This window comes from Lytechinus pictus, chromosome 2 (genome assembly GCF_037042905.1).
Source record: "Lytechinus pictus isolate F3 Inbred chromosome 2, Lp3.0, whole genome shotgun sequence".
Taxonomy (NCBI): domain Eukaryota; kingdom Metazoa; phylum Echinodermata; class Echinoidea; order Temnopleuroida; family Toxopneustidae; genus Lytechinus; species Lytechinus pictus.
This window is the reverse complement of record NC_087246.1, coordinates 53660124-53675826: the sequence shown is the minus strand read 5'-3', so window position 1 is coordinate 53675826 and position 15703 is coordinate 53660124. Positions and strand designations below refer to the sequence as shown.

The 15703-nt window shown below is 37.6% G+C and overlaps 1 protein-coding gene across 1 annotated transcript; it reads right to left on the bottom strand.

Moving 5' to 3' along the window:
* Positions 1-369: 369 nt before the first annotated feature.
* LOC135153145 (neuropilin and tolloid-like protein 1) lies at positions 370-14871 on the bottom strand. Its single transcript, XM_064095161.1, has 9 exons — positions 14821-14871; positions 11695-11856; positions 10326-10574; positions 9662-9718; positions 8899-9032; positions 7813-8041; positions 6654-6770; positions 2685-3983; positions 370-1572 (listed from the first exon to the last, which is right to left on the bottom strand). The coding sequence occupies exons 2-8, from the start codon at positions 11759-11761 to the stop codon at positions 3427-3429; spliced, it is 1410 nt and encodes a 469-aa protein (XP_063951231.1). The 5' UTR covers positions 11762-11856; positions 14821-14871; the 3' UTR covers positions 370-1572; positions 2685-3426.
* Between the last annotated feature and the right edge of the window lie 832 nt (positions 14872-15703).

The window sequence follows — 15703 nt, the reverse complement described above, 5'->3', positions numbered from 1 at the left end:
CCTTCCCACTTCTCTAAATCATGTTATCATACATCGATGTTATAGGTAACCTCTCAAGCTCCAAATCAGTCAGTTGATTTAGCCGACAGGAATTTCGTGCCGGGTCTATAATGTGACACTGAACAATGTATTGCACTAGTAGAGAAAGACGAGCACTTCAATAACAGAGAGACAGGGGGAGACGGAAAACGATGAATGGGGATAGGAAACATGGGAAAGGAGAGAAAGTAAAACATCGAATAACACACGTCACGGCTCACGTAATTATAATCATATCACATAACACTGATGTTGATAACATATATCGCAATTACACATCCATCATATTCAACATCATACTTATAAATATCAACATTTTTTTTTTTGTTTGGTTCAAAACATTAATATGACCGTAGTCTCTCAGAAGTAGTAAAATATCTTAACATTATTTTAACGGAGGAAGCACAATGATAAACAAAGTACACGATGATGAATATTATGATGAATATTATACTTTAAAAATATAGGAGCGACTACATTTACGGGTGGAGTGTTCACCTTTTTGTCCCATCTACTTGGGAGAGTCTCACAGAGACGGACCTGAGGGTAGGGAGGGAGGGGGTGCAGGGTTTGTGTCACTTTTGAAACATAGGCATAATTCGCTCTGTAGCTTCCATGACACAAATAATATTAGAAAAAAAGGTAACAACAGAAAAACCCTACGAATTAAAAACGTAATTTTGCACCAAAACAATCCAATAATATAAGTCCATTTCGAAGTGTAATCTTGAACCTGCTGTGTTCGTATAAACCGTCAATGGCGCAGAGCATTCTGCTAAATGAAGAGAGCAAATGGGTTCTTTCCTAATGCAAGATGTAGCTCAATGCACTCTTAATTATACATAAAGTTTCATCTGTTCATTGAGCGCAGTTGCATCCCTGCAGGTGCACATAATTTGCAAAACAAATCTTGTCAGATTCCGTATTCATTCATTATCTGCAACAGGACTTTAGAGGGAGGTAGATAGGTTGATGTTTATTACAGATTTAGTGTTTTATCATTTTTGTCATATGTATTGGAATTATGTCTTTCATTAAGAGATTGAATTAGGTAAACCGTTAGCCTGACATTCCAACAATAGATTAACTTCAATATTTGGAGTTAGATATTCATAAACTCTTTTCTATAAACTTCCTTAACCATAAAAGGACTGATCTATTTAAGATGTATTGAGGACTTGGGACATGATGCCCTATTCTGATCTCGGCAGCCGTTCGCGCGAAATTTGGCACTCACATTTATTACAACACAAACCACAAGCAAGTATTTAAAAAATCCTAAAATAATGTTTTTGTTACATATTATGAATGAAGTATGCTAATTTATTCGTGAAAAACAATATTTGCATATTAAACACCAATCATCACTTCAAAAATGATCAATTTTCGGCATGACATTGTCTCGTATACAAAACGTCACGTGGCGTCGCGATTCTATACCCATACGTCAAAAAGCTGGTCTCGAGGAGTTAAGCTCTTAAGCGTAGTTACTATGGTAGTTACCATTGGATGGCAAAGATACCATAATAGCAACTCTTATGCAACGGTGAACTGGAAAAATCGCGCGAAGCGTCAAGGGGGGGGGGGGCATCATGTCGTCAAGTTCAATTAAGGTTAAAATTGCATGCATAATACATAAACCAGTGTATCTTTTGCCTTTAAAAAAAAATGATTGTTTTGTTAAACAAGTGATTATACATACCTCGGCATGACATAGGCAACATATTTGAGAAGAAATTGATAATAGGATTGGATGATTTGATAGTATAAATACTGGATGTATGTTTAGAAAACAAAATAATCAGAAACTGTATGTTAGCAAGATCTTCGGAGAGTTTTCTCCTTGCAACATCTTAATTAAGAATAGTCAAAATACAGCGTCGTAAAGCGTAAGAATAGGACAAAAAGTCATAAATGAAAAGAATATAGATCTATTACTGTCAGTTTGAAATCGTCTTCAAACTGTTCTGTAATGGGGCTCTGAGGAACATTCCATGTATCAGTGTGCTGATGGTTTCCGATGACAATTGTTAAAAGCTAATGAAACCATCGCATAAGGTTGGCTACACTGTAAAAACTCTGGTGTTGATTTAACACCAGCCCGGAATCTATATATGTCCACACCAGAGAAGTGTTAAACAACACCAGTTTCGTTTTGGTCTAACACCAGATAGGTGTTTATACAACACCAGTTAGTATCAAAACAACATCGGTTTGATTCCAAACTGGTGTTATTTCAATACTTCTCTGGTGTGGACATATATAGATTCCGGGCTGGTGTTAAATCAACACCGGAGTTTTTGCAGTGTAATAACAAATTTGTTAGCCAAAATGTGTCGATAGGGTATTTCGTAATACTCTCCAAAATAGGGTGTCAGGAAAATGAGTGTAGCTCAATGGTGACAAGAAGAAATGCAGCTCAAATCATTAAGAGGTAAAACAGGACGACGTTGTTCGTGGAAGTCTGTTATCAAAACATTTGTTGCAATACCAACACGTCCTATGGGCCCCGTTGCATAAAAGTTACTATTATGGTATCTTTGCCATCCAATGGTAACTACCATGGTAACAAGGCTTAAGAGCCAATCAAAATCAAAGATTTCATGGAAGTTACCATTGGATGGCAAAGTTACCATAATAGTTACTTTTATGCAAGAGGGCCCAGTAGTGCACCTGCAAAGAAATGGCTTCACAGCCTAACCTTCGTTTCTTATGTGTTGTAAATGGTCCAGAGATAAAGGTTTCTAATTTTCTAAGGTTTCTAAGATCCCGAGGTAATAGCCCGCACATCGAAATGATTACATCTTTATCACATATTATCTCCAGCAAGTTCTCATCTGGTTTCCACTGATCAGAAACAAATAAAATATTTGGAAACACAGGCTGATGAGGACAAGCGTTTAGAGTGTGCCATCAACGTAGTAAAACAATTTATGTAAAGATTTTGAAAATCTGCCAATATTCGCAAATAGATTTTTCATGAATCCTGCGCGTCTTATATCGAGCATCCACACAAACAGCAGTTTTTCTATTATCGATGAAAAATCCATATGGTCTTGAATAATTGTTCAAGCTCAAAGACAATATTATCCTTGAGATTCCAACCTGTACATTTTATGCTTCAAATGTTTGGCATTAGGGTATATCACCGATGACATCACGAACAACTCACGATCTGGAAGAGAGGATATAATCTTTACACGACAACACCAAGTAGTGATAAATAGAAGGAATATTTGGTAAGAGATGATTACTGTGGAAGTTCGCTGCATTTTATCAAAATTGCAATGATAACCAAGATTCTTTCTCTGTCTTCATGTTTGATTTGGCAATCTTGGTTTATACACACATGAAGCTTAAACTTTATCACAGGTGATTGAGAAATTATTAAACATGTACTTGTATATCCTTCGTAGGATATTTGTGAACCGTCCTGGGGTGATCGCTAAATGATTGTCTTGTCCAAACATTATTGGTATTGGCTCGGGTGAGTTTCCCTTCGCTGCTCCCTCCACTACTTTGTCCATGCACACTCCCAATCCTATCCATCATATGTTCCACGTAATCGCTCACTTGTGAGGTCAGCGAAGCTCTCCCCGTCCCAAGATGGCGACTGGTCGAAGACGATGTATTATTACACGAAACATAATTATCGTCTGTTAAACTATTTTTGTTCCATACTGTGTAGTTTGTAGTTTCGCGCTCCCCCATCGGACTTAGTTCTTGTGCGTCCGCGTTAGCCTCGTTGTCCATCATATATTGTACAGCTTGTTTTTCAGCTTTCCGTCGCGTCGACATTGCCTTGGCTCGTTCACGAGTTCGTAACCATGAATGACGACACGTTAGGCATATGGTTATAAAGGTGACAAGGAAAATGATAGCCATCATGCATCCCAAAACGGCGTCGATTTTACCATTTAGCAGCGAAGTAGGGTGCTCCGGTTCTAATATGAGAAAAGGGTATAAATATATTACTTACAAACTGGTGATATATAATAAACTTTTTGTGATTAAATCATGCAGTCCTTAGACAGAATTGATCCAGTAGGGGTCCCATATATGAGATAATCGACGATTCGGTATACTATACAATTGTCTTCATGATGTACAAGTATGGTCTCAGATATATCGAGAAGAGCTGGACTGTTTCATAGCATCAACATGATCAATCCATCCTTTCAACAGATTATGGTGTAAATTCCAAAAAAACACATTATGTTCAAGGAACATAAATTATGTTTATGAAAGAAAGGGGTGACGATATAAATTATTATGAGACATATAAATCTATGATTGACAAGACATTGAAATGTCGAGGTAATAATAATAATGATAATAATAAACAGTACTTGTATAGCGCATATCACATTATGATTATAATGTCTCTATGTGCTACCCCTGCTTTAGCTTGGCAGCCGTTATTACTTACAGCGCACACGCATTTAATAAAATTAATTCCTACCAGCTACCCATTTACCTTACCTGGATCGGGTGCAGCACAATGTGGATTAATTGGGTAAACATGGCAGAGGGGTGACGAAGTGTTGATGAAAATAGAGATGATGAAATAACGCAGGTATAAAATATAGGACAGCCAAAATGTTAGTATGGTGAAATGAAAATGTGACAAGACTTGCGGATAAAAACAGACACAGTTGTGAAAAAATAGTACAATGATCACGGAACATAAAGGGTGACAAGATGGAGTGCTCATGAAACATACGGGTGACTAGATGGAGTGAGCATATGATATAACGATGGCAAGGTACAATGATAATGGAACAAAGGGGTGGCGGGATAGAATGCTCACGGAACATATGGGTGATGATGTAGAGTCTCCATGAAATATAAGGGTGACGAGATAGAGTCCTCATAAAATATAAGGGTAACGAAATATAGTGCTCATAGAACATACTGGTGACGAGACAGAGTGCTCATAGAACATAAGGGTGACGAGATAGAATGCTCATAGAACATAAGGGTGACAAGACAGAGTGCTCATGGAACATAAGGGTGACGAGATAGAGTACTCATAGAACATAAGGGTGACGAGATAGAGTACTCATAGACCATAAGGGTGACGAGATAGAGTGCTCATGGAAAATAAGGGTGACGAGACAGAATGGAAAATAAGGTTGACGAGATGATCACGAAATATACGGGTGACAAGACAGTGTGCTCATGAAATATAAGGGTGACGAGTTAGAGTGCTCATAGAACATAAGGGTGGCTAGATAGAGTGCTCATAGAACATAAGGGTGACGAGATAGAGTTCTCATAGAACATACGGGTGTCTAGTAGATAGATTGCTAATATAACATAAGGGTGACGAGATAGAGAGCTCATAGAACATAATAGTGACGAGGTAGAGTGATCATAGATCATATTGGTGACGAGACAGACTACTCATAGAAAATAAGGGTGACGAGATTGAGTGCTCATAGAAAATAAGGTTGACGAGATAGAATGATCACGAAATATGCGAGTGACAAGACAGTGTGCCCATGAAATATAAGGGTGACGAGATAGAGTGCTGATAGAACATAGGGGTGACGAGAAAGAGTGCTCATGATGCATATGCGCGACGAGATAGAGTGCTCATAGAACATAAGTGTGACGAGGTAGAGTGCTCATGGGACATGAGGGTGGCTAGATAGAGAGCTCATAGAACATAAGAGTGTCGAGGTAGAGTGATCATAGACCATATTGGTGACGAGACAGAGTACTCATAGAAAATACTGGTGACGAGATAGAGTGCTCATGGAAAATAAGGGTGACGAGATAGAGTGCTCATGGAACATAAGGGTGACGAGATAGAGTGCTCATAGAACATAAGGGTGACGAGGTAGAGTGCTCATAGAACATAAGTGTGACGAGATAGAGTGCTCATAGAACATAAGTGTGACGAGGTAGAGTGCTCATATGACATGAGGGTGGCTAGATAGAGAGCTCATAGAACATAAGAGTGACGAGGTAGAGTGATCATAGACCATATTGGTGACGAGACAGAGTACTCATAGAAAATACTGGTGACGAGATAGAGTGCTCATGGAAAATAAGGGTGACGAGATAGAGTGCTCATAGAACATAAGGGTGACGAGGTAGAGTGCTCATAGAACGTAAGGGTGACGAGGTAGAGTGCTCATAGAACATAAGGGTGACGAGATTGAAAACTCATAGAACATAAGGGTGACGAGATAGAGTTCTCATAGAACAGATACATGGAGGTAACAAGACACTGGGCCAAGAAATACTACGCTCATGGAAAATAAGGGCGAAAAGAAATATTTGTAGTGAATGAGCGGAGAATGAAACAAAAGATGTGTCGGGGCTTGATACAGTACATAAAAATTATAAACATATTTAAAACTTAGGAGTAATGAGGTATATAGTTATAAACTTTCTGGAGATAAAAGATAGAATAATGGGACAAACTAAGACCTAGTGGGTAAAACATAGGGGTAAAGTGGGGTGAAGAGATAGAACGATCAAATGACTTGCCAGCGACAATAAATTAGGAAAGCAAAATAAGGGCAGACGGATCAACGATACTGTCGAAACATGAGGGAACAAGAATTGTAGGAATCTTCATGTTATTGGACTTTGTTTCTTACCGCAATCGGCTTCATCGTATGCCATGTTATAGCAGTTTTGTCTTCCATTACAAACAAGTTCTCGATTGATGCACATATATTCACCACATGTGAACGATGCTGTCTCATTACACTCGTCTGTAAAACAGAGAATGTCACATATTATAAATGGTTTAAACAAAAATGAAAATCCATATTTTATTGTTCGAAAATAGACATGAAATGAAATACTCCGAAAATTTGCTTTGCCCAATTGATCGTGGGCCCGGCAGCCGCTGTGCAGCGCCAGATCGACGAGGCTCCACCCCTTTAATCGTTGAAAGCCAAACAGGGTAGCAGCAACTCCCATCTTTTAACGTCTTTTGGTCTGACGCGGCCGGGGTACGAACCCCCGACCTCCCGGTTGTGAGACGGACGCTCTACCAACTGAGCCAACAAATTTTATCTTTAGGCGGAGACAGAGATCGCCATAAAGTATTCCTAATATTATAATCATTGTCCCACCAGGAATACTCGGGAAGGATTTGTATTATTGACCAAGCTTTATTTTCCTCTGTAACCTTATAATCTCGCAAAGGATTGCATAATTGTTTGTATAACGATATAGTTGAAAAACTGGAATAACATGATATCTTTGAGCTGGGATTTGAATCAATACTATTTTCTTTTACTTGATAAAACTATGATTGATAATGGCAATTAACAATGAAATAAACAATTAACAAAATAATTTCTTCATATAAAAAAAAATCAGTCAGTCCTATTTTATATTCAATAGCGTTACAATTATGAAAAGGATTTTTATGGTGATATCAAATTTCAAGCTCTAAGATGAAGGTCTCCCACATTTCAAAATGTATTATGTCGATATATGTATATATATAATTTTTTCTGCTATTTGTTTTTATAATTAAAAAAAGATTATCAGGTATAGATATATTTCAATTAGATTGTTAGATTGTATACATGCATATGTTATTAATTATGTCATTTGCTTATTGTTATGTTATGCTAAGAAAAACAATGATTACACTTGTATATACTTATGTTATTGGAATGTGAAAATAAATAAATCAAATAAAAAAATCAAATCAAATAATTTTTGAAAGGAAGAAAACTTCGATTTTATTCATAGCTAATTTATATTTCAGAAAGAATCAGAAGAATCTGCATTGCTTACAATCTCGGTAAGCTGTATAGATGACCTTCCAGAAGTTCTTGACGCTGCCAGTATTGGCCTGGAAGCGGATATAAGCCCTGTTACTCGTTGTCATGATAGACGGAGCCGACGTACTGCAAAACGTTTTCATTCGCTTCAAATCCCAAGCATACTTATCATAGATCATGATCTGATTCATGTAGCATTCATTGACGTAGTGAAGCGAGAACTCCGCAAACTCTATCATTATCTAGAGAGACGAGAAATGTGGTAAAATGTTATACTTTTCCAAAAAAAGAAGTACAACAACAAATACAGTAGTACCTGATCAAATAATTTTGCCTTCAGGAGTAGTCGCTCATTTATAAAGTTAGGCCAAAGTATAATTCATAAATGAGAAATGACAGTGGTAAATATTTTTTTCCGAAATTGAAATTATATTCAACAGTGTTCAATTTAAATCTTTGGATGTCTACAGTTTTTGTTTGACAAAAGATAAATAGATAGACAGACAGACAGACGGACGGACAGACAGACATATAGATAGATAGATAGATAGACAGAGAAATCCGGAGATCCGGATTTATATTCGTCAATTATTGACTAGTCATATCGAGATACACCCCATAATACTTTAAAGTGAGTACTTGTAAGGAAAAAAAAATGGAGAAATTCACATTTTTCTAGCAGCTTAAATTGTCAATAATAATGATAATGACATTTACAATATGGTTTGTGATCCAAATTATGTTTCGTATAATGTGTGAATCCATTTCAAACCCTTGCCACTTGTCAACTGCCCTGCTCCAAATGTTGTTCTTAATAGTCATGACGGATCTGGGTCCCGTAACACAAAGCTTAGCAATCATTGTAGAACTTTTTTTACGATTGATTAAATTGGCTACAATGTATGTAATCAATCGTGAAAGTGAGCGTACGATTAATCGCTAACCTCTGTGTTACGGCACCCTGGTGGATACCTTGTTCTTTGGATGGACAGTTAACTTCCCACAATATTCTCAGTTTTCTTTTCTATTATTTTTTGGGGGATTTATATCAAGCTTCCCCCATTGTTTCAGACGTCATAATTCTGATTCTGGTACAGACCTTGTTGTTTGGAGGGACAGTAACCTCCCACGTACAGTCTATTTTGGTTGGCCATCTCTTATCTTCATCTAGTATCCTGAACACGTCCTCTGCTGAGATCTCACCATCGTAACCGTCCATCGAAAAGAAACATTCTACCAGAAAAGAAAAATGTCAAAATTCATTAATTTTAAAGGAAACAATAATGGCAAAGTTACCATAGCTACCATATTTATCAAACCCCAGGCTTTTCCAAACGTGTATCAGTCAGGTGTAATTATTTATATCCGGGAACTGATCGTTTTACGTCGCTATCCGAAAGACCTAACTCGGTCTTGGAATAGATCCATGGCTGAATAAATTTATAACTTCCACGGCCAGCTCCATTATAGGTAGAAAAAAATATTCCACTTGAAAGATGGAATCTCTCTCCTAATCTCATCTACATCGCTCCTATTAGATCCAGAATATGAACCCCTTCCAATCGTCCAAGAAGGCCACTGTCCCACGATGCAAACATCAATACTTCAAGTAAAATATAGATGGATAAAACCCTTTCATGCTCTCAAGTTCTTCTTGTTCTGACTGTGACTTTAACTCTACGGAATGTATATCATTCTTGTAATATGATTCGAACCCTAATCGTTGGATTTGGATGGATACGACATAACAGCACCTGACCTCCCAGCTTCAATCTGTAGTTTCCTCTTGGTTCTACTAAAGAAAGTTATATTTTCCGTCAGTAAATTAGCAAATAAATGTAACCATTCTAGACCAAGCTTACCTTCAGGTCCGTATGTCCTTCTAGTCGAAACACTTGTTGCTTGGGGTTTGGTTGGAGCTGAAAAAAAAGGTTACGAAGATCTCGTTGTGTTTATAATTCAAGAATTATGAAAAAACAAGTATACGATAAAATTAACACAATATCATTCAAACCATAGACCATAGCTTATCAAGTTCTCCATTTGGGGATAAAAGCGCTTTGTCGATTAAAAGCCATGCTCACGGCCGGGCAGAGGTGCCGTGTCTGGAGATCGAACCCCGGACTTGCAAATGTCAAGTCAGTTCAGGCGCCTTAGACCACTCGGCAACGGCACCACCCTTTTATCCTTTATTCAAAGAAATGGAAATGCTACATGTAATTTTGTAAACTATGTGTGCATTTTCTTTAAAAAAGTTCTCCATTTAAATTCGACCCGATAACAGTGTAGTTAAACATTTATCTTAAAAGGGATAAATTGTTAACTTTATCCAAGGTATGGCGTAGAACGTGAGCAACATGCGAAGAGTTTCGCTAATCAAATATACATTTTTAATCTATTCACTTCCATATCCCTCTCGAGGTTTATTAGTAATCTATGTCTTTAAAGTAAATGAATTGAGCAGAGCATCTTAATCTTAAATTTTCCAAGATTCCAGTGGCTAAAGAACTTTCACCATTAGCTTACCTGGTAGATACCTGAATATCCCAGCGAATCCCTGCTCTACCAGTAAACTATCGGTGATGAAAAACACAAGAAGATGATTTCCGGAGGACACTATCCGAGGAGGAGCAACGTTACCACAATCGCGAGTGATGAGTGGGGAGTAACCATAGCGACCATCGTGGATCTCGATGTAGTCGTACTCGCACCCGGCTGAGCCCTCTACGTTGAAAGTTGAAGAGAAGACCAGCTCAATCACCTCGTTTTCGGCAGCTAGTCAAAGAGGATCGTAATGGGTTTGAACAATGCCAAGATGTTATCATCAAGATTTAGAGTGCTGTACATACTTTTAGGTTACTTGTTTGGATTTTATAAAAATAAATTTGATCGTCAAAAATAGGATCGTCACTCACTTACTTTGCTCAATTTTATGTTAGTCATGTGACTTTAAGTGTGTGCAGGGTAAATTAGATTATGTATTATATATTCATGATCGGGGTTGAGATATACCTTTATCAAATGTCCGCCACAACGTTTTGATAAATCTATATGCCGATTGGTGAAGTCACTTGATAGATTTGGGGGAAAATCAATGGTTTTATAATTTAGTATTATTTTGACGTTCATCTTTCATTATTGGAAAATTAATACATAACCAGTTGAGATGAAAGCCTTCTTCTTATTCTACCAATAAAAGATGTCTCATGGGTTTAGAAAACTGGTTGGTTGTCTACCGTACCCATGCTAGTTGTATAATACGGACCCCCTAAGGTGACACGACATTGATTTTTTTCTAACTAGTTACCAAGAGTTAGTGGCCCAAATTCTGAAGTCAGGTTTAACTTAGACCATGGTCTAACTCTGTGCTAAAATTATGGGAAGCCAAAATTGTCAAATTGTTTACAGTATTAAGTTGTATGTTTGTTATGTTTGCTGTGCTCTTTCCTGATTCATCGATGGTAAAGACAATCATCTTTTTATACTTCCTAGCCAAATGAGCTGAAATATGATATCTCTACTGTTAATGATTTATGTAACGGTTGGCTATCCATACTTAAACCACAACTTTAAACCTGAGTTTAAGTTAAACCCGACTTCAGAATACGGGCCACTAACTCGTTCCCTCGAACTCACTCTTTATTCAATGTGAGCGCTTGATTTTTCTTTTTCATGTAAATTGTATTTCTATTCTACAGAGCGCCTTAGGTGACACGACATGTTTTTTTCCTAACTCGCTGCCTCGACTTATGACTTCAATTATATATTACTCGTGGAAAAAAACGTGTCACCTGAGGGGCTCCGTAGTATAAAAATACTATGCAAATGAACAAAAAAATAACGAGCTCACACTGAATAAAGAGTGAGTTACATCTTTTAAAGGTGAAATGAATACCTTCAAATCTATAGACACATTCTTCATCGCTGTTATAATCTAGTGGATAGTTTGGGCTTGCAAACATCCCGTCCTTTTCGTATGGATAGTACTTCTCCTCACACCATGTAGCAAGGTCGTAACGGTGCGGTGATGGGAATCGAAATCTAGGTCCATCATCAGCTGAAAATACATGAAAAATGAAAGTGAAAAATGATTAACTTCAAATCCGTGTTCATTTATTTAGAGGTATGGTGGCTAAGTGGATAAGTATCTAGACTTTGAATTACAAGGTCCTGTGTTCAGATCCCACCGCAGCACTAGCGCCCTTTGTACCCTTTTTACACAGGATTTTCTTAGCCCCGGACTATCGCTAACCCCGTACTATCCTTAACCCCGTACTATTTTTTTTCCTTTTCACACATGCCAAATTGTTATTGCTAACCCCGGACAAGGAATGCTTGCTTTTCACACACGAAACTCGCTAACCCCGGACTAGTGGTAGCTCATTCACTCGTACCCTTTTTACGCACGCTAAAATTTCCTTAACCCCGTACTATAAGGTGGGGCTAAATTGCCATTTAGCCCCACCTCTGGTACGAGGTTAAGCTTAGCCCACTTTCGTTTTACACTAGCGATCTTAACCCCGTACTATCGCTCTTAGCACCGCAATTGCTGGGATAACCCTGCTTTTTTGTAGGGCCAAATAATCCCGTACTAAAGGTGGGGTTAGCCCACTTTGCAAAAAAGCTGTGTAAAAAGAAAGTGGGCTAAGCTTAACCCCGTACTATAGGTGGGGCTAAATGGCAATTTAGCCCCACCTATAGTACGGGGTTAAGGAAATTTCAGCGTGTGTAAAAAGGATATTGTTGGTTAGGCATGTGCCACTCTCCACCCAGGTAAAGTAAATGCGTGCCCGGTAGAAAATTAGAAATTCCTTGAACACTCTAGAGCCCGATCATGGTAGCCGTGTAAAATCCAGGGTAATAGTATGAAGCGCTTAGAAACATCTCTCATTAACTGTGTGTTATAAATGGCTAGGCTTAAGATATACCCTTCCAGATAATTATTGGTAATGATAGATGATAAATTATCCTATAATGTTATTTGTGTAGAGAAATTAAAATGTTTCTGAGAAGTTGGGTATCCGTTCTGCTATTAAAAAAAAATATTGCAATATAAATGTATTAAGTGGAGAATTCAAGTGCCAAACTACACTTCAAGAAAACAGTGAATGTATGAAATTTATACTTCATATCTATGCATCATATCTAGAAAATATATTTAATATTTGTGGATTTTAGATGATGACAATGCTGGCTTTCCATAGTTTTGGTTGATCGGATCTATCGCAGCTCTTTGTAAGACGGGGCCCAGATTATCAACATAGATTATTTATTCTTTTCATCCAGACCATATCAACCAGATTTCACTTATGCGACATAAATTTTTATGGTAAAATAGGGAATATAATTATTCAATAGATATAAACAACAATACACTCAATCTTGCTTTATTTGCTCAATCTGCGGAATGACACTACTCTACCAGCAATACTTTTTGCTAACGAATATTGATTACATCTGATGTCATATTTTAATGCCTAACTTGATAGAGCGTGGCTGAATAGCCATAAATTTATATCTGCAAGCAAGGACAGGTACATGTATGGTGGCTGAAATGTGAAACGTTATAAGTCTTAATTGAATAATAGCAAAAGTAAGAATATTGGATCTATTTAATATATGAAATTCCTATTAATATAAATACAGAATAATACAGTGTTCTTTTATATCAAATGCTGATGTTTTCAACTTTGTAAATGCAGCTGAGGCTGCGACATGATAATTAAACAAACCAACTGAACAGGTATTCATTCCATGCACCTCTCATACAGAGATACCAATGGTGAGTCGTGTTTTTTTTCCAAACAAAGTTATATCAAGTTGTAACATATTTCACAAAGCCCATCTTTATTTACGGGGAGCGTTTCATCAACATTCCAGGGGTCCGTTGCAGAAAGAGTTGCGTTTAAACGCAAGTCAAAAAAAAAAAAAAAAAATTGCAAATCTCAAATGCGCGCTGTTGATTGGTTGAAAATCAAGTTACGCATGATTTTTAGAGTTGCGATTGATTACAACTCTTTCTGCAACGGGCCCCAGCAGATCTGACAATTCTCCTCCGTTTAGATGACCGAGAAACATACTTGAATTACTGTTACGTTACTAGTCTTTGCTGGCGGGTGTTTCATAATGCTGTTCGTATTACGTTACAAATAACCTTAAGAACGACTGGTGATCCTTTCTTATGGTACATGACATATCCCTTTGTAATTGGCCTTGCATGTAAGAACAGGTTCCAGTCGTTCGTAAAGTAGTACGTAACTCTACGAACGGCTTTATGAAACACCCACCTGAACGCCGTCATTAAAAATGGGCTCCAGATCGATCGACATATCTAATGAAAACGATGGTTCTGCCTTTAATGACAATTTTACTTGATATAATATTCAACCCATCATGGACAGAAAAAAGCTCCTTTTCGGCTTTGCAGAAATCCATGCTCAGGGCAGTAATAATGATATGTTTTCTCCATAACTTTTCTTTTAATTGAGTTTGCTACTCTCTTCAGTAAACATTATTTGTAGGCTTCCTTGAGTGATGTATCTCTTCCTTTTCATCCTTGTAATACTTATGATTTTCCAATGATCCAGGTTTATTCATGTTATGTAATATTTGTAGGACGCTTTCACTTTGTTCATTACTTTCAACTTGCAAAGAGGATTATAAAGAATAAAGGCCTTTTTTTAGATTGTTTACAGCTATTTTCTGAACAACAAAATTTGTAGGCCAATGAGGGTGGATGTGTGTGTGTGTTTATATTTTGTTGAAGTGATGTGTGCCTCAATCGGTGTGCGTGAACGTGTGTTTGAGTATGTCCCTGCGTGTGTGTGTGTGTTTGTGTGTGTGAGGACGATCGCATAAGAGAATGATGGTTTTTGGTATATTGCGTGGGTGAGGGAGTGTGTGTTTCTGTGTAAGATAAAGGGGAAACGATAAAGAGATGGGCGGCATGCAGATGGAAAGATGGGAAGTAAGTGAAAAGGAATTCTCGGATAAGTCATTTATATTCGTATTCATAACATACCTGCTCCTTCTTGTCCGTAGCTTGTAACAGTCACAAATACCAGAAGAACTGTAAGGGGAGGAGGATATGGGTGAGAAAAAAAGAAGATAAAACATTATTCATACAATTTATAAATTTGTCAAATTTGTCATAATTTCGAAATCGCCATCATTCTATAAACCTTACTTTGAGTCCACAAAGGAGCTTTAGGGGAGAAAAGTGGGAGCTTTTTCGGTGGGGGAGCGGAAACAAGGGAATTTTCCTTTTGTCTTTTAATGTTTTATCTCTCTTATTTGGTTACATCACAGGAGATCTTGATGATTTGATGGATCTCGATGTGAATGAAAAAGTGCTTCATTGAAAATATTATGCCATGTGGACAAATATTTTCTGGTCATAACTGACCGACTTCAAAACACAATTGGCCGTGGCAGCCGTTATTAGCTTACGGATGTTGATTTGCATTATTTTCCACGATATAACAACTATTTTAAGTGAATATTTCCGTTCAATGGTATTACCATCGGCGGTCTCAAAATATCGAAACCTAATAGGCCATTCGCCCATTCCCTAAAGCCCAAGAACACATTACCAGACATTCTAATACCTTCACGGTCATAAGACAAAAACTATACCGCCATTTGCTCGACCTGACGGAGCTTTATATGGTATATGCAAAGTGTCCCCCATTTTCTCCCCGGCTGCGTGCTCACGGCAATGCAGGGGGCACGTTATAAAGTAGATGTATGCATCAGTTTTCCCCTTCAGATAAACACAGCCGCAACCTGGGGGAAATCTTAATACAATTTAAACAGAATTTAGTCAAGCAGATGACGAGCGTATAGATCGTGTAAAGTGCGTTGGGAAACGGTATACATCTAATCTGTCGAACCGCTCTTATATT